At 40.2% G+C, this 23,098-nt stretch overlaps 2 protein-coding genes across 11 annotated transcripts in view; both read right to left on the bottom strand.

Annotated features, from left to right (window-relative positions):
- Positions 1-39: 39 nt before the first annotated feature.
- Positions 40-22,898, bottom strand: rufy2 (RUN and FYVE domain containing 2). Of its 10 annotated transcripts, XM_077564506.1 has the most exons (22): positions 22,879-22,898; positions 21,001-21,238; positions 20,104-20,149; positions 14,303-14,407; positions 12,337-12,510; positions 12,123-12,240; positions 10,922-11,023; positions 10,702-10,825; positions 10,496-10,560; positions 10,359-10,424; positions 10,202-10,271; positions 10,010-10,111; positions 8,712-8,828; positions 8,529-8,621; positions 7,805-7,879; positions 7,630-7,727; positions 3,698-3,817; positions 3,500-3,629; positions 2,949-3,043; positions 1,786-1,834; positions 1,637-1,717; positions 40-1,566 (listed from the first exon to the last, which is right to left on the bottom strand). In XM_077564506.1, the coding sequence occupies exons 2-22, from the start codon at positions 21,049-21,051 to the stop codon at positions 1,423-1,425; spliced, it is 2,025 nt and encodes a 674-aa protein (XP_077420632.1). In that variant the 5' UTR covers positions 21,052-21,238; positions 22,879-22,898; the 3' UTR covers positions 40-1,422. The 10 variants fall into 10 exon arrangements, with proteins under 10 accessions (XP_077420632.1, XP_077420635.1, XP_077420637.1 ...); XM_077564509.1 differs by having other exon boundaries at positions 14,303-14,472; positions 20,104-21,238; positions 22,879-22,896; XM_077564511.1 differs by lacking the exon at positions 22,879-22,898 and having other exon boundaries at positions 14,303-14,472; positions 21,001-21,036.
- Positions 21,631-23,098, bottom strand: part of fam120b (family with sequence similarity 120 member B) — a 21,733-nt gene continuing 20,265 nt past the window's right edge. Inside the window, exon 16 of the transcript XR_013293958.1 lies at positions 21,631-22,924. The gene's annotated coding sequence lies outside the window, so the exon portion shown is untranslated. The remainder of the gene's footprint in view (positions 22,925-23,098) is intronic.

Below are 23,098 nucleotides of genomic sequence, written 5' to 3'. Positions count from 1 at the left end.
TCTTTTTTGTTTGTACAGTGACAACATAATGCGGCAGGATCAGGTTTATAATTTCATTTAATCAAAACTGCTACAGTCAAGGCAGCATACTGTTGGCAATAAACAAAAAACTGTACACATCCCCTTGAGGACTGGGACCCCTGTACATAACATATAAAATGAGGCCCAGGTGCCAATCAGATTATACAAAGTGTTATTCTTTAACACTGAAATAAATTAGAAGGGGGAAAAAAAAGACAACTTCCAGGTTGTCAGCATTTCCAAGTACAAAACCAGAGTGTGCAGATGAGCTTGGGGGGAAAAAATGGTTTGTTTTCAAGAGGTATTTTTTTTCCCTTGGACCAGTTACGTTTTATAGCTATCAATTTCTGAACCGCTTGTCCTCACTAGGACTCAAATATTCAAGAAGGGGTTGGGAAACACCTGGGGAAGAAAAAAACAAGGCTATGTTTCAATGACTCGGGAACCTCGAGCAGGCCAGTTAAGTGAACAACAAAATGCCAGAAGACAAAAACTTCTGTAATTGTGCCTCGAACCTACAACATACCGTAAATCGAGCCTGTTCTGTTTTCTACAATGAACCTCAAAATGTGAATACTGTACCTGGTTCATTTTGGCAAAATCAGTATTTGCACAAGGTCGAGTGGCACCAGCACGCAACATGAGCAGCAAACTTCTTTTTTTTTTTTCCTGTGCGCATCTTCAATTGAGCTCAGAACCTGTTAGTACTTTCGAGGTGACAATTAACTCCTGATTTTGGTACAAACAATACAAGTAATGTAAGTCAGTCATTTTGTCCGAGAGGAGGAAGTCCATCTTCTTTAAGTGCCCTTCCTTGCGTTCTGAATGCACACCGACAGGGCACTGACACAGTTTCTAATATTTTTTAACACGACAGCAGCGACATCCAGTTAGGAGACGTACACAATCCGTGAACATTTGAACCCTGCGGAGCAGACAAATGTGCACTGCCACAGACGACCACAAGGTGTCCCATCACAACTCATGAATTGTAATATGCAAGTAGATAAAAAAAAAAAAAAAAAAGCTCAACGTGATCGTGTCCACCTCACGGGAACATAATTGCTTAAAGAAATTTAAAAAAATTTTTTTTTATAATGTGCTTGATCAATTTTTTTTGTATAGATTCTCACTCAGTAATAAAAAAAAAAGACTTAGGCAATTATGATATTAGACTATCAGAATGATATACAGTACATACAGCATACCGTATTTGGGGAGCCTGCTGAACAGTTTTCCAGATTTGTAAGAAGCCGGTAATGTCGCTTCAATTCAACATCTCAACTCCCAAATGCATCCAGTACAACCCCAGTGAGAGCGTTCCAATGTGCATGCGAGCTTTAAAGAGATGGACCTTGCAAGAGGGCAGACGGGAGGTCTGGAGGTAGACGGTCTCGCGCTTCAGGTGGGATTGGACGAGCATCTCTGGAGGAGGAGCGCGTGGCAAGTGTCGCACACTCGCACCGGTTTGGGAGAGGCGGGCAGCGGAAGTTCGTTGTCCGAGCAGCCGTTGCAGAAGATCTCTCCGCAGTTTCGGCAATGATGCTGCACACGCCGTCACAATGCGGCAAATCAATGCGTGTGATGTCAATGGCGGCGATGGCTGGTGGCTCACCTTGCGTCTTGAGATGGAGAACTCTTTCTCACACAGCTTGCAGTGACTGGCTTCCTTGTCTTTTAACCACACCTGCCCACCCTGCAACACGCAAAATCTTACAATTAACTCCGCATCAGTGAAAGCGGACGCAGCAGCGAATATTTTACCTGAAGTGCTTTGTTGGCTTCTTTGATGTCCTCAATCTTCATTTTGGATCTGGATGGCAAAATGGTGAGGACATTGTATGAGAGTCAGACTTTTTTTTGCTCAGACCAAAGCAACAAAAAATACTTTGGTGCCATCTGGTGGAATCTTGGTGTCATTGTTAGGTTTAAATAATCGATTTAGGTAAAAAAAGAAAAAAAAGATTTACTACTTTTGAGAGTTCCTTGAATGCAACTCACACTGTCGGCCATTTTGTCCTGTACTGACACCTGCTGTCAAGGCTGACTGGACTTTACGCTACATGCTCAGCTTGTGAACGTCACACAGCTCTCCTGATTTTTGGGTTTAATTACATGTAAGCCTATATACAATCGATTTGCCCTATTTGTTTGGATTTAATAATTAAACTACTGTATAGCCGTTTGCGTGGCGTGGGTTGATGATAGTGACAAATGAAGCTTCATGAAGCACGTGATATTTTTTGTCTCCTCAAGGTGGAACTCTTGGTTTAAAGATGATCAAGAGTAAAAAAAAATATAGCGAGTGCTTAATTTTCCCCATCACTAGTTCGTGATTTAATATTTCGCTTCATTTTATTCATTACATTAACTGAATTAATTATAAACAATACAAATAAAAATTCTTAATGACAATTAAAAAATGTTGGCCTTGAGCTCATTAACTCTGACAGCCCATTTTCACTGAAGCAACCCCCTTCTCTCCCGGCTGTTTTACTGGATTTTGACTGATTTTGCAAGGCCCACTGAATATTGTGTTGTATTGCTATAAAAACATGGAACCTAACAAAAAAAGATTAGAGTCTCTTCTTTCATCAGGAAAAAAATGGATATTTGTATCTGTTTCCGTTTTTCAGAATATAGCTAAGTTAAATATTTTTTCACAAATCTGTTTAAAACAGTGGGGAAAAGAGATTTTTGCAACATGGCCCTGGATGAACTCATACTCTGCTGCCACCTGCTGGCCGTTTTTTGTAATAACTACCAATGCTTTAAGTGACCTCTTCGGGTCAGAGGCTGCATCAAAGCCTTCTGTATGCTCTAGCATAAAAAACTTATAAACACGTTTTTGGGACCATGGCAATATTTTCAAAAATAGAACGTTTTTATACGTTTTTGGGAGCAAATGAGTTAAATAAGGCACATACTCGCTCAATTTCGAGCCAAGTTCCTCAAGAGCTTGTTCTTGGTCTTCACAGATGCTCTTTAGCTGGAAGTTCTCATCCTGCAGCCGATGAAACTCCTGGCACATAAAAAAAAAAACAACAACAAAAAACATGGTTTGCAATGTAAATTACACTCACTTCATTAAGTAAACCAATGTGATGGGTCCTGTGTGAGATCATCGGGTGTGCCGCAGGAAATTATTTAATTTGACTTAATTGGTCTGAAAATTATTTAAAATCTCCATGTGACTTTCCTCAATTCCTGCAAAGATATCGACTTTGATCACAAAGCTAAAACACAAATAAACAGGACAATCTTTCCCTTCCTTTGGTCCTTCCTCTGGTCTCCAGACAATGCCACGATTCTGGCGGGACTCTGATGTATCCGGTGAATTAAAGAAACTCGCGCACACAAAAACAAAAGAGACCGATGATGATGACATGTTGAATCGGGAAGGCTGCCAAACGAATAATACTGAGCTATAAATAAATCAATCATTTTAAAGCGAGCTTTCCATTTTTTTTTTGGTTACCATCTTGAGGCCGTTGATCTGCAGCGCCTGCGTCCTGAGCTGCGCCACCGTTTCCCTCTCGCGGACCAAATCATTCTGCAGCGTTTGCCTCCACTCTCGCTCGATCTTCAGGTCCGTCTCCAGCTGTTGTCTGCCGAGCGCACGCCACACGCACGTCAGCGCAAACATTAAGCGGACATTTTCCTGCCGTTTGCTTACAGTTGCTTCTCTCTGTGGTCGATCTGCCGCTGCAGGCTGTCGGCCTTGTTGGCGAAGTCCATCTTGAAGCGCCTGGTGCCCTCCTCGGCCGTGGTGCGGTGGTTCTCGGCCTCCTGTAATCTGCGCCATTACAACCAGCGACAAACTCAGGACCATGGAGAGGAAAAAGAAAAAAAGAAAAGCTGGCGTAGGAGGTGGAGGGGAGACGATGGCGAAGGAGAAAAGAACCAGGATGATGTGCAAGGAGTTCAACAGACGATGGAATCATGGAAGGTAAAAACTTGAAACGTGCAACCAAGGCAGAATGAAATGTGGCGATGATTGTGCAGCTGGCCTGCGATCAACAAGGGAGCGTCCTACACAGACACTTTCAATTCAAAACGTCACATTTTATTGATCAAGATGGTCAAAGACAGTGTCATTATGGTTACGTTTCTAAAAACATGGATTTAGTACATTCCAATCACGACAGTCAATAAATAGTACGCCAAGCCCCAACACTATATGACAATCGGGGTTCTTAGTTAAACATTTTGATTTACAGCGGTGTAACTAGCGGCCATTTTGTATTCAAGGGCAAGAGGGGAAGTGATCCACCTGATCCAGCAGATGGCGCTGCAGCGGAAATGTATTTTATATTTAATAGATACGTGATTATGTTTCCAACTCATGTTCTTGGTGTGTCTAAACTCTCTCTTGCCTATTTGTAGAAAGGTGGGATGAAAATATAGATTGATCCGAGATGTTTTGCAAGATAGATGTAAACAAATTGATTTATCAATTTAGATAACAATTAAGAGTGAAATGCTTACCAGATAGTCAACATGGCTCACATCGCAAAGAATAAACTGAAATATTCTTGAGAACACAACAAATCCCATGAACCTTTTCTATCTGGGGATTAATATCATCAAATAAGTAGTTTACTTCTATTCCGCAGATTTTCACTCATTACTCAAACGTAACCCTACAATGACGAGGGATTCAGCTAGTGTTCTTCTAATATCTTTTAATAAAAGATAACAGAAGTAAAATGTACCTGTAATTTCATTTAATAGGGTAAATACGGATCTTACAATTATTGAAAAGTATTACGTAGCCAAACTATAAAAAAAATAAATAGCAAAGAAGAAAATGCATCAATAATTATTTAACATAAACATTTTTTTTAATGCAACACACACTTCCTCTATATTAGTGCCCTCTTCCTCATCTGACTACAAGATAGCATTTTGTTGTTGTTGATGGCTTAAAATGTATACTACCAGGAATAACAACAACTCGGATTGTACAATAAAAAAAAACGTTTTTATATGTTTATATATGTAGCCTACCTACTGCAAGTGTTTGGTGCCCCACCATTTTGTGTGTAGGTTATTGCTCCGAGATGGGGATCTTCCGTATACTGTACATCAGAGCCTCAACTTTACCATCAGTGTCAATCATCTTAAATTCAGCAAGCTTGTGTGTCGACAATTTTGCTAAAGTTCCCGCTTGCCCCCACCGACAGCTTCTCTCTAATATCTTCAAAGAGATGTTTAGTTGGGTTTCCATCCACCCATTTTTATTCGAATTTTGAAGAAACGCGAAAATAAAACGCAATGGAAAAGCAAATTTCGAAAAAGGGCCCAAAATTCGCAAATAATTAGAAGCGGTGGATTTTGAAGAGTATCGCAAAAAGGAAAATGCGAATTTTGGAGATGGAAACGGGTTTTGCCAAAAACCGCTGGCAAGACCGGATATTACGTTAAACGTACGTTTGTAGTCCCAAATCAATGTCGGACGATAAAGTAAGGTATGTTTGGGACGACGACGAAACAGAAATCTTTTTGGAATTAATTAAAGAAGCGAATATTAATGCTATTTTAAATGGAAAACAGCACAGAAACGCTACGGTTTATCAAGAATTACAAAAGTAAACTCATACGCCGTCATCACACGGTGCAGTCTTCTTCTTTTACTATTAAATTACGAGTGGGTCACATCTCTATGGTGTATACCGCCACCTACAGCTGCGGAGTCCCCTCTCAATATTCGCAAAAGAAGAACAGATGGAAACAGGCATAAATCGCATGTCCGTTTGGCGCAGTTTCAGTAAATTAGCTTGAAAAAAAATCTAAACAATTGGATGGAAACCCGACAAATTACAAAAGGTGAAGTGACGATAATGACATCACAATCCTGATAATCACAAATTTCGCCAAACTGCAAAGTCCAACAACATGTGGCAAAAGAAAAAAAAAACAAGGATATTGAAGTAAATCTGGTTTAATTAATCCAGTCAGTCTCCGTGTGATAACATTTGTGCTCAGAAGGAGATGTCCTTGACGAGCTTGTACTGGTGCTCGGTGTCTGTGCTGGCGCACTTGACAAAAGACATGGCCAGAGTTCTGGTCTGACTTAACAGATCTTTATCGCTGCGCACAGGAGGAACCAATCGCAAAGCAGTGTGGGAAAAATAATCAATGGATGATTTCATGGCATAAAAGAGATAAACAGGCGGGAGGAAGGGAAAAGGAAAAAAAAAAAAGATCAGAAAGAAAAAAGGAAGGAAGAAAGGATGTCAATACATCAGTATTGTAATTGGCCCCAAGTTACACTCAAGGCAGGAAGTGACTGACATCGTCAGCCAGGCAAAAAGCGACATTTTCATGTCAAGACATTGTGGTTATTTTTTTTCACTGTATGAGTAATGGCGAAGAGAAGCAGGAAAATGAATGCAATCACAGCACAGTTTGATGCCTGCACGATACATCAGTCATTCATGAAAACTAGCAAAAATAAGCATGTCAGTGCAAAGGAAACCATTCAGAGAGAGGATGGAGCACATTTAAACAGGTGGGTGAGTGACGGGGTTGGGGGAGGAGTTTGGGGAGGTTCTCACTGATGGAGTGAGGAAGATTTGTCAGGAATCAACTTAGACAGGATGCAACTCAACTTGTCATGCGCGGAAGCTTAAATAGATCGATGGATTTCTCATTCAGAAGTTACTAAAAAATCTTGATTCAATATTTTATTCTTTCATGACAACTTTTGGACTACAGGATAGAAGGAGCTAAAATGCATATACGATGTATAGTAATAGTATACAGAGTCAAATCATTAATAGGCACACCTACTCAATTGACATGCGACTTAAAAAGATAAATAATTATTGGTTATGACACTATCTTTGTTGATTTTGTAGATCTGCACTGAATTTGAGTGAGAGCTGGATTTATAGTCTCATTTAGCGACATGAGAGCAGCAATCTTTAGACAAAAGTGAATTGAGAATCCATATTTTCGATGGCATACTATCAGCGAAACACTCTCACAAAAGTGGGTCCTGATTTTCTCTCATTCACAAGCATGCAATCACAGGTTAGTCTAATCATCACCTTAATTCAGAAAATTGTTCTGTGCTCCCCCCCCCCCTGCTTAATCTCTTTGCTACATAAAAGGCACTAGGCAACGTGAAGAGCCAACATGAACTAACACAATTCTTTCAAACTCACAGTCTTTGCACGACAAAGTTCATATTATTAATCATTAACTAGAGATAATGTTGACTGGAGGGTAAAGAGATGACGAAACTTGAGATGCCATCAGGTTCTGCATCACTTTAAAGACAAGACGTTATCGTGCATCATGTTGCCGTGACAATGAGTTTAATGGGGGTAAATGTTCTATTGGAGGCTAATGACTGATTTCCTCGTGAGAAACCTTAACTTCAATGTGACTGGAGTGAACAACACAATCATTGTCTGCAAAGTTCTAGGGTTACATCATTTCAGACGTTTTTAAGTCAGCGCTAATGTGATCAAAGTTGAATCACCAACAAACCAAAATATAAAAATACGGCACCCAGGAATGAGTTGACTTAGGAGATCAAAGAGGGGAAAAGGATTGTCTTGGTTGTGTTAGTAGAGCAAGACATTGCGTGTTGCTCACCTCTGCTCCAGCTGCTTCATGGTGGCAGTGATCTGATTGGTCTTCTCCTCAAGACGGCTGATCATGTTGTTCTTCTTCTTCATTTCGTCATCGGATGACTACAAGACGACAATGTTTGAAAGCTCGCAAGCTGTTGACTAGTATCGTTCAAAAACAAACAAGCAAGTAAGTGTACCTGCATCTTCTGATACATCTCGACATTGATGGCTTTGACTTCATCCAGTTGATGTCTGAGACCGATCAAAGTGTCCTGTTTGTTGACGGTCGCATCAATTAGTTAGCATTTATGCGGTGTATGCTTTACTTAAAACAGGGATGTGATTTGACCAAAGTGAAATTATCGGAAAATTTAGCCGGGGGTCTGGGGGCCGCCGGCCCCCCGGAGCTCATGGGTTTTCCGTGTTTTTAAGTACTTTCAATGCACTCACATGACAAAGAAATAGACAAAACAACAGCATAAATTTTCAATGTATATTGAACTATCCCATATAAAATGGCAGTTTTAGTCAACTCAAAATCAGTCACATTCAAAAACATTGGACTGTCTTTGCTTTTAAAAACTATCACTGAGAATATCATCATATCTAACTAATGTGATTACTAAGTTAACACATAAATAATGTTGAAGAGTTCAAATTTCATGAACAAATAATTGTATCATGACCAAATGAAAAGTAACTCATATTAGAGCATACCACAAATGTCTTTGTTATAGCAGAAGATGTTATCTGTCGGAGTCATGTGCATACACAATGAACTACTATAAAAAAAAATAAATAAAAAATAAAAAAATTAAAAAAATGGGGGTGGGGGGGTTGAGATAAAAAAAGCGGAATTCCGAGAATTAGCGGAAAAATCACATCCCTGTTAAAAGACTTTTCGCGAGACGCGTTCTGCACCTGTTTTTCATGAATGTCTTTCTCAAGAATTTTCATGGCCAGCTCCATTTCTTGCTTCATTGACACTTGGACCACCAACTCGTTCTCCACGTCCTGATCACAAGACACACAAATGTACACAAGCGCCGGTGTCGTCACGGGTCACGAGACGGTACATGTGTAAAAAGGGAGTTGCTGTCTCACCTGTCTGAGCTGACACTCCTCCTTCAGCTGCCTTTGCGCCTCGTTGTACATTTCATCCAAACCTTGACGAGACTGCTTGTATGTGTCTCTCTCCACTGAAATGTCACCTTGAGACACCTGCAAAAAAACAATTGACAAGAACTCTTAAAAGGGGAAGTCAACCTTAAACATTGTTATATGTGACCTCACTAATCTAAACATGACATTCTGATTAATATTACATTTGTGGAATATGAGTTATATAGCAAAATCAAGCTGTTTGTATCCATCTCAGGGGGCGGCCATTTTGCTACTTGCTGTCGACTGAAGAAGACGTCAATGTTGCTCAGGCAATTGTCAATCACAGCTGACCTGTTTTCTGAAGCTGAGCTGTGATTGGTTGTTGAGGCCTGAGCAACATTGATGTCATCTTTAGTCGACAGCAAGTAGCAAAATGGCTGCGATGGATAAAAACGGCTGGATTTTGCTACTTAACTCATATTCCACTAACGCAATATTAACCAGAATACATAGACATAGGCTGCATAGAACGTATTATTGTCAAAAATAAATTAGGGGGGGGTCGTGGGTTGACTTCCACCTTAAGTTTGTTTTGGTCAATAATGGAATGGAATTCCACTACTGTTGTAATTTTTTTGGTCTATTAACTACTTTTTTTGCATTGCATTGCAGTAAATTTGAATATTGTGGAAAACTTTTTTTCTTCAGTAGTTCAAAACAAAAGGGATAAGTCCTACTACATATAAAGTAAAATATTGTTATGATTTAAAAAATAATAATTTTCATGATCATAGCACACAAAAAATTCACAACCTCAATAAATATGTAATTATATAATCAATCAAACAACAATCGAAATGATTTTTATATAAAACACTAAAAATGTATTTTGTTTTATTCATTTAATTTTTAATTGGCCTACTGAAACAAATACACAATGTACAACACAGTGTAAGATTGGTTAACCAATGAGCCGCTTTACAAACTAAATTTACAAAAAAATATTACCTCGGTTCACAAATAGTCTTGTCATGATCGAGGATGACAGTTGCACTTTTTCTCATGTTGCATAAACATCACTAGTATCTTTTGTTCCTCCTGCTCTAACTGAGCCCTGTATAGCTCCAAAGAAAGTGAAAAGTGCAAGTGATCTGAAGTTATGCTACAAACAGGCTAAAATTAAATGTGATCCAAATAAAAAATGTCACTTGTGCAAAATAAAAAAAAATATGCAGCAGATGACAGTGAGACCAATAATAATAATAAACATATCGTATCGTGTCAATGTGTGCAAATACCTCTAAATGTTGCTGTGCCTTGAGAAGAATGACGCTGTTTTCACTCCTTAGTTGCTGGTTCTCTTCCTGCAGTTTGATGATGTTGTTTTTGGCTATAGCTAACTGCACACATACAAAAAGTTGACAAGAGATTGATGATGTTAAGTGGTGTCTTTCATTTTCTTCATTACTACCAAAGATGTCAAGTCTCACCTCCTCTATGAGTTTAGAGTTGGACTTTTCCAGAGAGTCCACTCTGCCCTGAAGTCCATGAACTGTAGAACTGGACACAACATTGCGTTAAAACAAAGCGTAATCTCCTTGAATATCTACAAAATTCCATACTTGAACGTCAAAAGCAAAATCTTACTTCAGTTGCCGATTAAGCTCCTCTACATAATTTTTCTGATCCAAGATGGTTGCTATCTGGCTGTTCCTGTTGTCACGGAAACAAACATGCACATTTGAATGCGTGGAAAAATTGCAATAAACAATAGGGGAACTCACCTCTCTTCACTCCTGTAATCATCAATGTCATTCTTTAAGTACATGGAGAAGTCAATCACCCCCACCTAAAAATAAAACAAAATGAGATGCAGCGAGTGGCCGATAGTGTTAGTAGTAAATAGTAGGCCCCTTTTATAAATGTATGAGTGGAGAGGAGTGTGTGTGTGTGTCTGAGAAGGGGAGAATCGCCTCCGGGTTGCGGTTACCTGAGAGTCCAGGTCTTCACCTTTGACACACAGGTTGGCGTCAATGACGTTCAGGCCGACCAGCAGGCCCACGATCACGGCGCCTTCCTCCTCCAGCATCAGTGCCGAATTCTCATAGAAATCACTGCAAATGAATGAAAATGGCCTCTCACAAAGCGCTCTTCATTCACATATAAGCTTTGGTCATACATATTGTAATATGAATTATTAAAAGTATTACCTTAGTAAGTCTTTTCTGGTGATGAGAAGTCGCAGATAGTCGGCCAGCCGCTTCTGCATAAGGGCCAGTCGCAACCACGCTCGGGCCCGACCTAAAGGAGTCCTAGATGCGAAGAAGGTTACTTTATCATTTCCTCAGACTTTATTCAGTCCTTTCACGGCGAGGTAAATCTTGAGCGCAGACATTGCTAATAAGAAAAAAAAAAAACAACTTTTTTTGACATCTCTAGATGGCACTCTTTATTTAACTCATTCACCGCCATTGGTGGTTGTAGACGTCAAAAATTCATTTTAACTATTTTTATTAGTTTAACATTTTTTCCCCTCTTTTGTGAACAAGAGTTTGAAATCCTAGAATTTTTTTTATTGTATTAGAACAGATGTAAAAAATATATTAATCGTGAGTTTACTAGTGAAGTCATGCGATTAATTACGATTAAATTAATTAATTAAATTTAATTTAATTGCCTGATGCCCCTAATTTTTTATATTTTTTTCTGAATCTTTTTTTTTTGAAAGAAAAAATTATTAAAAATGAGGAGCATCAGGCGATTAAAATGTGTAATCGTAATTAATCGCAAGACCTTACTAGTTAACTCACGATTAATCACAAATTTTACATCTGTTCTAAATGTACCAAAAAAGATATTTTCTAGGTTTTCATACTCTTAACAAAAAAATTTTTTTTTTTTAAATGTAATGATTTTTTTTACGTCTATAGCAGTCAATGGCAGCAAATGAGTTAGCGATGCAGTGTAAATGTGTTTAATTTCCATTGCACTAGCCTTTTTCTTTAAACCAAGAGCGCCATATAGAGGAGCCAAGAGAATATCGCAAGTGCTTCATGAAGCTTCATTTTCATATCATTAATAAATAGTAACATCATTAAAGGTAATTTGAGCAAATGTTATTTCATAAATGTGCATGCAATTGGCAGTCTTTTGCGTTTTGAGTCTGTACTCAAGAAGTAGCTATCAATCTCCAAAAGGTTGCCGACCCCTTGCCACTTGTATTGCTCCACCCATCTCCAGTTTTATGTTCACTATCACAATTTTACTCTTTGCCATCCTTACTTGCTAACTGAGATGAAGTCTTGTGAGGAATTCAAAACACGACAGTGGTTTTATGTTATTTTAGATTTAATTATTTTTTAGAATTTGTGGGGGTTGAATTTCTGATCATGGGCCGTGTTTACTCCTTACTTGAGTCCCGGCAGATCTCGTACAGAGGCTGAGATCTCTCCTGCTTCCGGACACAGTTTTTCCACCAGCTCCAGAGGACCCCAAAGAGACTTATTAAATCCCAGAAAGGACTTCTTCACTGGAAAATATATTATAAGAGACAAGAAGGCACTTCACACACACAGAATCTATAGGAAGGAAGTTGCGACATATACAAGTGATGCAGTTATCTGACCTCGCAGCCCATGCTTGAGGCAGTGCTCCATGACAACGAAGAACTGCTGCAGAGGCGGGTAGTCCGAGTCCAGTGTTCTTCCAAAGCTCAGTGCTGACTCGATCAGGCCTTTAATACTCAGCTTGGCCATGTTGAGCAGGTTGGCTCGCTCCATGGACATGGGATCCCGCAAAGCTGCCAGACACACACACACACACACAGATGGCATGATTACAATTTTTAGGCCAAGACAATTCAAATAGATCACATTGGTGTATTTCCCCTCCATTATCACCAGTGCAGCATGTGATGCTACAGGCTGTCAACTGTTATACCAGTGAAAGACAGCAGATGCTACAGCACCCAGATGTGAACAATTAATTAGCTGCACATTTGAGGGTATGAGGTCATGGAGGGGAGGTCATCCTCATAACCATGTGTCATTCTTGTTCCTCATCGTCTCATGATCCTTTGGGTTGTGTTGTGTAGAAATAAGTCACCCAGGTGATACATCCTCCATCTCAGGATCTCCATACAATATTTAAACTTTTATGAAAAAAGCTCAGTGGCATTGTTTTCCAGAAACATACATGGTGGTTTACTTGAAGGATCTAAATTTAACATATGTGCATATGAGGATGAACGAATGTCTGTTCTTCTATGTGCCCCGCGATTGGCTGACAACCAGTCTGGGGGGTGCGTGTACCCCACATCATGCCCAAAATCAGCTCATGAGGACAAGCGCTACAAAAATGCACGGATGGAGACACTCTACCTTGAACGGTCCACTCGCCTGGCACGGATGCTCTGTTCTCCGACACTTTAGGCAGGACATGAATGCTCCCTGAAATGGTTTCGGAGGCTTTCCTGGCTAACGCGAAGATGGGCGCCTGCCATCGTCCGTCTCCTCCGCCTCCACCCCCGCCCCCCCTCACGGTCGGGATACATTTCTCGCCGACGTTACATTTCTCCTCTTGTAACCGCAGTATCCCGAACACCTGAGATTTGTCCTTGCTGCTGTCGGCCTCGGAAAGAGCCAGGTCGTGCTCGGCGGCCGATGCCATGTTTGGCTTCGTCTCTGGAGCTGAGCAACCGCTGGTCTGGGTTAGCTTGACGCTTAGCTACCCGTAGACCTTTAAGAACCGTAGTTGGGAAATAACTGCAATTGCAACAGCTAAACAATGGCAAGAATGACAGGTGCAGGCGGCCCCGTGCAGCACGAGTCCCAAATAAACGAGGAGAGGCGACGTGAGGCTCGCCGACCGTCGCTAGGCGTCGTTCCCTCGTCTACATGCCGAACGTCCGTAGCACCGGCGGATGCATAAAACAGAGGTGCCGCTCCTCGGAGACGCTTTCTTTTCCGTACATGGTGTCGCCCGTGGAGATTATTTACAGCGAGCAGAAGTGAGCCGCAGTCGGCTTGTGACAGTGCCGCCAGTCTTGCACCCTCTCTCCAGAGGGGCGGTGTCAACAACACACTCACGAGACACACAAAAGGAAACACTACGTCATGGCTGTCACTCTATCGCCTCCTGTCGGTTACACGCAAATACTGCAAGACTGGGGTGGGGTGGGGGGGGGGGGGGGGCTTGTTCTCGCGAGAATGCACGAGGACGAAAAATAACGCTGTAATTATTACACAGATGTGTCCTATCTAAACAGAGGTTATCAAAGTTTTTTTTTTTTAAATCATATTGCATTTGTGAATTTCATGTAATGTGTTGACAAAATAGGTAAAAAAATAAACACCTACAGACAGCTTTTCTCCAAGATCTCTGCTTTCCAATGCCGCACAGGGAGAACATGCCAACTGAGGCTGTGATAGTTATTGTACAGATTATTAGATTGTACAAGTGTAGCTAACGTCTTTGTAAATCCATATTGTGAATCAAACATTAGGCAATGAATACATTGTATACATCGAAGTAGTGTAGTTGCATTACTGTGTCAGGTACTAGTGAAAGAGCTCATTGCAGTGGCCGCTTACCTTGGCTGTAGGCTAAGCGTTCCATACTCTCGCTGTGAGTGATGCCCCAGCGATGGAGGCTCTGAGGGGAATACATGGCCGGCAGGAGCCTCCTTGACCTGGTGCCTGGGTGCCAATGTGATAATGAGTCACACCGATTCCAGAGTCTCTGAATGGCTCACAGTGGTATGCTTGAGAATAGAATGCGCAGATTTTATCATCAGAATGTAAGACTAACATATTTAGAGGTGTGTACTTAAGAACCTGCATTGCAACATATCATAGCATTTCATGAAAAATGACTCAGATGCAACACAATGTTGTCCAGCAGACTTTCACTTAGTACTGCTGTATCCCTCTTGCAAATGAAGTTACTGTACATCACACAAGAGCTTTTGAAGTCATGACAAATCTGAAAGATATTCCTTATCAAATCAAAGTTTACCTTTAAGCTGTAGCTTTGGAAACAGGCATCCATGAGCAGAATACGGAAGCTAACACCCTATGGAGCGTCCATTACAACACAATCTATGATATAGTATAGATAGTAAACAATATATTGACCTTTTCCTCCTCATTTGCAGTTTCAACTGTGCACTAAAGCGCTCTCTCGCCCTAATAGCTTATGGCTGACCGCAGATCATATGACTGGTTTACTTCCAGATCCTTTTGCAATGTGTTAAGCCCCTGCAGAGAAAAACGTTCCTCATGACTCAATGTTGACGCCCTGTGGTCTTTTGGATACTTCTGCTTCATACCTTCTAAACTCTTCCTGCTTGTTTGGGTTGGATTTTTTTTTAATTTTTTGTTGCACTTTGTACTTGTTTTTGTCATGTAAGTAACGTAAGAGTCAAAATGTGAGCTGAACAGTTTAGTGTGTATAGCTACTGTGTATAGCTACTGTCTAGGCTAAACAGGAAGGGAAGTGCACTGATAACCAAAGAACAATGAACTAGCACTTACTGTGACATAGGAGTGTTGCTCAGCATAATATGAGCAATGCAACTGCGTAGTTATCAATTATGGATAGTACGGAAAAAAAAAACACAAGTGGAAGGTGCCACATGCAATTATTTCAACATGTAAAATGTAACAACAACAAAACCCAAGATTTGTTCTTGTGCTCATATAATTACCACAAAACCAAGATGTGTTCTTGTGGACATATTTTTCAAAAATAAGAAGATAAAAGAATTACTTTGTTATTTAATTAATTTCACAATTGATGGATAAGGGCGGCTCCCCAGAGACCCAATAAATTACATACAATTTAGGTTTTATGGCGGCTCCATTTGGACCTGGAATTAATTAATTCACTTATCTTATTGGGGGTGTGTGTGTGTGGGGGGGGGGGGGGGGGGGGGTAAACAAACAAAACTGAAAGTGAAACAGCAATCGGACAGTGTTCGACTTTGGAAATTCCACTGTATTTATTTTGGTCAATAGAGTAGTTGACAAAAGCATTCTCATCCTCACCACCACCATTCTCTGCCTCAAAACCCAATCCGCACTGAAACCCTCCTGAACCCCACATGTCCAATAATGTGCTAGTACTATGAGCATGACACAGCCTTCAATAACACGTGGCTCAAACAGCCAATCAATACTGCTAACACTGCCCGGTGAAAAATCTGTTCTCCAATAGAGACGGGAAGCTGTTTTTATAGCCTGCCTCTCTGCAGCACTGATGGAATGCAATTTAACTGTATGTTGTGGACAAACATTGCAAATGACTGAAGGATAAATGTGCATATTTGTATAAGCACAACTCCAACAGCTGTGTTCACAGTCCACATGCCAAAAATAAGCACTACATTATGTATCATACCATCATCCCATACAAAATATCACATTACATTTATCTTACCTTACAGAAGCTCAGCAATTCTCACTCTGTGTTTCACTCCTGCAGTGACTGTGGAAAACTATCTATCTATCTAATCTAATATAATCTATCTAATCTAATCTAATATAATATAATCTATCTATCTATCTGCAGTTGTTTTGGGGCAGCAGTTACACGCTGTGGCAGAGACATCACGGACAGAAACCACAACCATCACCCCACGCAGCAACCAATGAGAGAGAGGGGGTGGGGTCAGTCAGAGAAGGATGCGACAGGATGGAGGGAGGGAGACGGCAAGATCCATCCACTCAGGGAGACAAGGGGTGGATAGGTTTACTGTGCATATGTTATAAATACATGAAGATGTGAATTAGTGCATAATGCAAGTTGGTGAGTGGTAGGCTACTCGAGTAATGTTGAATCCGATCCCGACTGATGATTGGACAGAAAGAAAAATGCTACTAGGGATGAATGACTTGCAGACTGCCAAAATAAAGGAAAGGATACCATACAGGGATGTTGTTTATATAATTTAGCTACAAATATATTAGAACTAGTGCTCACAGTTCAGTTCTACACCACAACAATAAATTCATTACATAATGCTTCTGTCCCAACCAGTTTACATGAAACTGTTGAAGTACACATTGGCTAATCAAAAATAAAAGGTTTGTCACTAAATTCAGTTAGGAAATATAGCGACAGCTCGCTAATTATGAATTTGATGACTATATTAGCTGATAGCACTCGGAGGTATGATCAATTGCTAAATGAATTGCTACCCCCAAACTTAATGTGGTGTTTCTGCAAAACAAACGCTAGATGGCAGACTTACTCTACTTGTCAACGCAGTACATTGGCATCAACGTTTTAGAACAATAAACGGAAAGTTGTAAGCACACACGGGGGACTTGATACAACTCAATTTGCCTTATTTATTTATTTATTTATTTACCGTAGTATTATGTATTATGTTATTAAATGAAAAAAAGAAGATACAATTGCGTTCCAATGTGCAATTGTGTCAAACACGACACACCATAACGCTTAGTTGGGGATGGCATAATCAAAGGCCAGTATTGGAATGTGGAGTGATTTGAATAGTTGTGACCACAAAAAGACTCCAAACGGGCGTGAAGAGTGTATGAAACAATTTACATGTGAAGGCCGAGGCCCAAGGGGGTGACACATCAAACGCCGTTTGTGGTGGAGGTACTCGCGGATGCTCCCCCTTTGTGGGACAAAACATACACGGAGGACAGACGAGGACAACTTTTATCCGCTATCATGATCACAAGGATGTTACCTGACTTGCACCTTCAGCTATAGCTACAAAATCACAATTACCTGAGCTGTATGTGTGGTCAAAAAAATAAAAAATAAATACTTTTTGCTATCCAGAGGCTTAGGACACATTCATTAAGAGGCAACATGGATGATAGTAACAAGTGATTCTCAAAGTGTGGTACGCGGGCTTCCTTTAGTGGTATAAGAATTACTGAATGGTCCATAAGAATGGCAACAAATTATGCATTTCTGGTGGAAAGGGGCGGATGCTTACTGTAGGCTATATGTTTCTGGTGTTTGCTTGTTTAAAACTAATGGGATGGCATCCGGAGGACCCCCAAACACACACACACACTCTTTAAATATGTGATGTAATGGAAATGTCATCAAAAGTTGTGACTTTTTTTAAACAAAGGGATCAAATTTATTTTCACTTTATACATAAGTACATTTCAAAATCGTTAAGACTACTTATCTTACTTTCACTTAAGTAAAGGTTTTTACGCAATACAGCTTCTTCTTTTTTTAACACAAGGATATGCATTTAAAGTGGAAGTCAACCTTAAACATTTCTTGACAATAATATTGTATACTGTATGTGATCTCACTAGTCTAAACACGACATTGTGATTAATATTACATTTGTAGAATATGATTTAAGCAGCAAAATCCAGCCGTTTTCATCTATCTCTGAGGGGGACGGCCATTTTGTCACTTGCTGTCGACTGAAAACAGGTGAGCTATGATTGGTCGTTGCCTGAGCAACATTGATGTCATTCATCTTCAGTCGACAGCAAGTGGCAAAATGGCCGCCCCCTGAGATGGATAAAAACAGCTTGATTTTGCTGCTTAACTCATATTCCACTAACACAATATTAACCAGAATACTATAGTTAGACAAGTGGGGCTGCATAGAAAATATTTTTGTCAAAAACATATATATTTTTTGGGTTGACTTATTCAAGTATCGAGTGTCAGTACTTTTGAAGCTTTTGAAGTTTCATGTCAAGATGACAATGCCAATGTCAATGCTCAGTCACACAGATCCGCAAAAAAAACGACTGAAATCTCAGCCCTTAAAAGTCAATTTGGGGTCTTGATGTAACAAGATGTTTACCCGAATGTGGGTGACTCGACATCGCCCACCACACACAGACACACACATATCTCTAGCGTGAGTGACAGATTTATCTGGAAAGGGAAATGAGGAGGAAGAGCAGGACAAGACAAGCTTCCTAAAAACAGACACCCATTAGCTAGTGATAAATGCTCAGTGAATGTATAAATCTCAGTTCAGACCTAGATTATTATTAAGTGCTAAAAGTTATTATATGTTAGAAGACAATTTTAGTTATTTCTTACTTTCTGACTGAGTTTTTTTTTATTATTATTTTTAAATCATACACGAGAAGAGGAGACATTTCCCAGACTCATCCTCTGCAATTTGTGTGGAAGTGCGCACGCATGTTGTTGCAGGGAAGCTCTTTGTCACCCCAGTGAAAAGTGTCACCTCAGTGGGGGCTTTGACACCTGCTCTGGTGTAAAAGGGGAGTTGGGGGAGGGGGGTAGGGTTGTAGGAGGACATGAGAAATCCAGGCTTCACACCTCCATGACAGTGGGAGATGATCCTTTAACTAACCTCCTAATACACACGCAAACACACCGTCTCGAGGCAAATAATGGCTACTTGGATTAACAATACTGGATGGATTCCTATTGAAGCGCTCACTATAAATGAGCTCACCCCAAAAGATTTGTTTTCCTTTCAGAACCAATATTTTTTAATGCATACTATAGAACAAAAATACTCCCACAAATGTGTGTTGTTAATTTCAAATTATATTATCTCGAGCGCTGTGTCACATGACTATTTATTGTGTATATTGTTTTAAACATGAAAATAATTATTTATATTCTTCCAAACATTTTCAGCTCAACACTCAAATTGGAAATTTGGTTCATCCCTTGTAAACTAAACGTACTCAAATTTATCCATCTTTTTTAATTGTGCCGATCGGCAACCAAATAAATTTGACCCGCAACCCCTTTTGTGTCCCAACCTTAAGTTAGGAAAACCTTGTCTCAAATGCACTTAGAAACTCAGCATTGCACAGCAGCAAATATTTCATATTTTACTAACCAAATGCTTATGAATGCATTATTTTAAATGACGCACAATACACGATGAAGTCTGCATTGAGAGCTCGCTCTTCTCGTTCACGCACACACATCCTGTCCCTTTTTTGACACTTACATGCTAAATAGACACCAGGACTCATTTGTACTATTTAAGGCTTCTGTGTCAAGTCCTGCTTCCTCCTGTGAGTATCTTAATTGATCGACTTCAGGAGGGGTATAGGATTACAAATTCCAAAACTGTGTTCTTCTTTCTGTGTGGTCACTGGTTCCAAACTAAACACCGTCAACTGCATCCAATCTGGCATTTTCATTCATGCTATTTCAAGCGTGACTTGTTACAAACACAAGTTAAGATTATTTTATGAAAGCACCAAAGAGAGTGTGGCTTTGTGTGTGTATTTGTCGGTCCTATGCTAAAGGGAAGTGTCTGTGCAAATCAAAGAGCAGGATGAGGTGACATGTACCTGCTGAAGTACTATCACTTCTTTTACTAGGATGTGACCCCCTACCTTGTGTGTGTGTGTGCGTGTGTGGAGGTCAAATAACTTACCAGGCTCTGCAGAAGAATTTCCCCGGGCCCTCACAGGAATCAGTGTCTAAGGTCATAAAAGAAGCAAGTTAATGTTTTTGTCTGCTTCCTTATGAAAATATACACTCTCACTGGCCACATCTGCATCGAACCCGAGACAACCTCATGATGCGGCTGCATCATATTTTAAAGTACTTGAGGATGTTTAATGACGATAAGCCCCCACAATAAGGAATTGTGGGTATAATGTAAAAAGTTTGCGGTTCAATAGATGGAAATTCCAGTTGTAAAGAGGCGACCAACCTGAGGTGCTCCTCATAAATGAAACGTCTTTCATTTTTCTGTCCTCTGTGATCAAAGCATTTCAGTCGGACATTTATAACCGTGACACTGATTTACACACATGAAGAAGAAGATGCCACTGTTTTGCTATTGCACTCACACAGGCTATTTTTCCAATGATGCACTTCAAAGTGATTTATGGAGACCCGTCTCTTTAACATTGCACACTCCATTGTGGCATGCCTCACTAGGCACTGCTGTTTTGGTTAGCAACATCATTAAAATGGGCTAAGTAGTCTTTGAAGTAATTGCTTTTAATAGGTTTTAGCTGAACTAATGAATACACACACTCACCCACATACAAAAAAAAAAAAAAAAAGAGCGCAATGATGATGACATGTCAAATCGGTAAAATTACCGAATGAACAATACTGAGCTCTCCAGAAAAAAAAAAAAAGTAGTCTCTGAAGTAACAGAAACTGATTCATGGAAAAGCTTTAGTGACTGCAAATTTGAAAAGGCCTAATTTGAGGAAATATATCGAATGAGGCCAATCATGATCAAGTGGAATTTCAGTCAGCAGACAACATAAAGATGTTCACTTGTCCACGCTTCTAAAATAAATAAATAAGTCACCTCACAAGGAAGATAAGTGGCTCCATGCGTCCAGCTCTGGGATTTCCCCATTATCCCGACCTTTGACCATGACCCTCTTTAGCCACCTCCCCAATCTGTCTGTTTGTTAACCTGGATCTTCATGCATGTGACCCACCGAGCACTTCACAGACCGAAGCAGCAGAAAGACATCTGCGCAGCCTTAAAGCGTTACCGGGCCGCAGACACAAGTTAGGAAAAGAGAGACATGAAGCGGGGCCTGAAAGAGAGGAAGAAAGAGACACATGGAGTCAAAGTGTCATGATTCATGCACTAACACAGGAATGCCGGTGAGAGGTGGCGCAGGCAGCACTATGGTCTGAGTAGTGTGTGCAACTGATGATCTGGTCAAAAGGAAGAATCCGTAGGAAAACAAGATCCATGTGTGTCGTCCTTATAGACATTTTGACAGTATAATTCTCTACAGGTGGTGCATTTTACTGGGAACAAATATTTGACATCATTTAATATGAATGATTAAATATGTAAAATGATAAAGGGTGTTTTAAAATGGAGATGACTGAAATAAAGAGATATGATGGTGCATTTAATATTAATAGGGTTTCATAATCATTACACCTTGAAAAAAAACTACTGGCTAGTCGAAACGTCGGCTGGTGTTTGTGACGATGCTTCTCCTTTCATTATTCTGTGGTGCACATTAGCACAAGTTTGTATTTCAATAGCCTATTGTCTTGGTGACTTGCATATATATTGAAAGTCATGTTTACAATACATGGTATTATTTGTTTTTCATAAACATATTTGAAGGCCCCTAGTGTCAACACATTGACAACTCTTACTAGAGTCGAATGCAGATCACTTTCACACGTTTACGCATTAGAACAACAGTGGGAGCTTTAACTCAAAGACATCTGTGAGGATGCCGCTGGATGCTTGTTTGTTTATTTTAAAGGAAGAGCACAAATTTGTGGCAAATGGCAAATGTTTGTGCGCATCCACACTGTGGTTGTTTACACAACATCCCCCCCCCTTCCTAAAAAAGAAAAAAAAATGGAGGGCCTGCTTAAGTGAAATCAAAGATGTGGAAAGAATGGGGATTAGAAAAAAATCGTGCTATGCAGGGTCAGGGCCTCATTTGTGTCTATCAAACCGCACACGAAAAAGAAAAAAAGTATTAAAAGATCAGGATTTCTCTCTTGCTTAACACAATTAGAAAAAATTCTCCAGCTTTGTGGGAGCAGCTTGCAAAAAGCCATTTTCAGTTCACAGTGTAAAAAGCAAGGTCGCCAAAGGCATGTATGTATGCTTGAACTAAATCACACTACAAAGCAGGTCCATAAAATGTCCAAAAAGCTTCATGATGAGGCAAGCAGAAGTTTTTATGCAGCCTACAGGCATAAAAAAAAAGGCACTTTTTAAGTCACTCAGTTTTCAACGGCAAGTCAGATGTCAATAAAATAACAACAAATGAGCACTTTTGGGCCAAATCTGTGTGCGATCTGCCTGCTTGTGTTGCCAGATAGTGGTGAGAAAGGCTGACAAAATAGGAAAGAATTTCGCTTGGTTGACCCTAAAACCAAGATCATAACAGGACTTGAAAACAAAACACCACAATATGGAATGGGCCGCTGTCTGCCCAGCACTGGGGATGATCCAATCAGAACTCTCTATTCGTCACACAGGAAAGTTCTCTTGGAGTGACAAATCATTTAATACTGTGGATTAGTGGTCCGTATGTCTGCATTAACGGTTTCATATTTCGACTCAGGCCGTTTTTGTGTGTGGTTTGCATGTTCTCTCCATCCTTGCGTGGGTTTCCTCTGGATTCCCAAAACATGCAGGTTAGGTTGTTTGAAATTGTCCGTAGTGTGAATGTGAGTCCAGGGTGCTCCCCACCTCTTGTCGAGTGCCTGCTGCGATAGACTTCAGCTCACCTGTGACCCTAATGGGGACAAGCAGGATAGAAAATGGATGAATTCGTTAAACTTGGTGATTCAAAGAGCAAAAATCATGTCAGCAATCATCACACAAGACTTAGCTCAGGAAGCATCAGCTGGATTTGTGTTTTGCTTTTTCCTTAGCTTTTTGTGTTTTGCTATGTAGGTTAATTCACATA

This window comes from Vanacampus margaritifer, chromosome 4 (assembly GCF_051991255.1).
Source record: "Vanacampus margaritifer isolate UIUO_Vmar chromosome 4, RoL_Vmar_1.0, whole genome shotgun sequence".
Classification (NCBI taxonomy): Eukaryota; Metazoa; Chordata; class Actinopteri; order Syngnathiformes; family Syngnathidae; genus Vanacampus; species Vanacampus margaritifer.
Note: the sequence above shows the minus strand (reverse complement) of the source record. Positions and strands in the feature narration are given on the sequence as shown.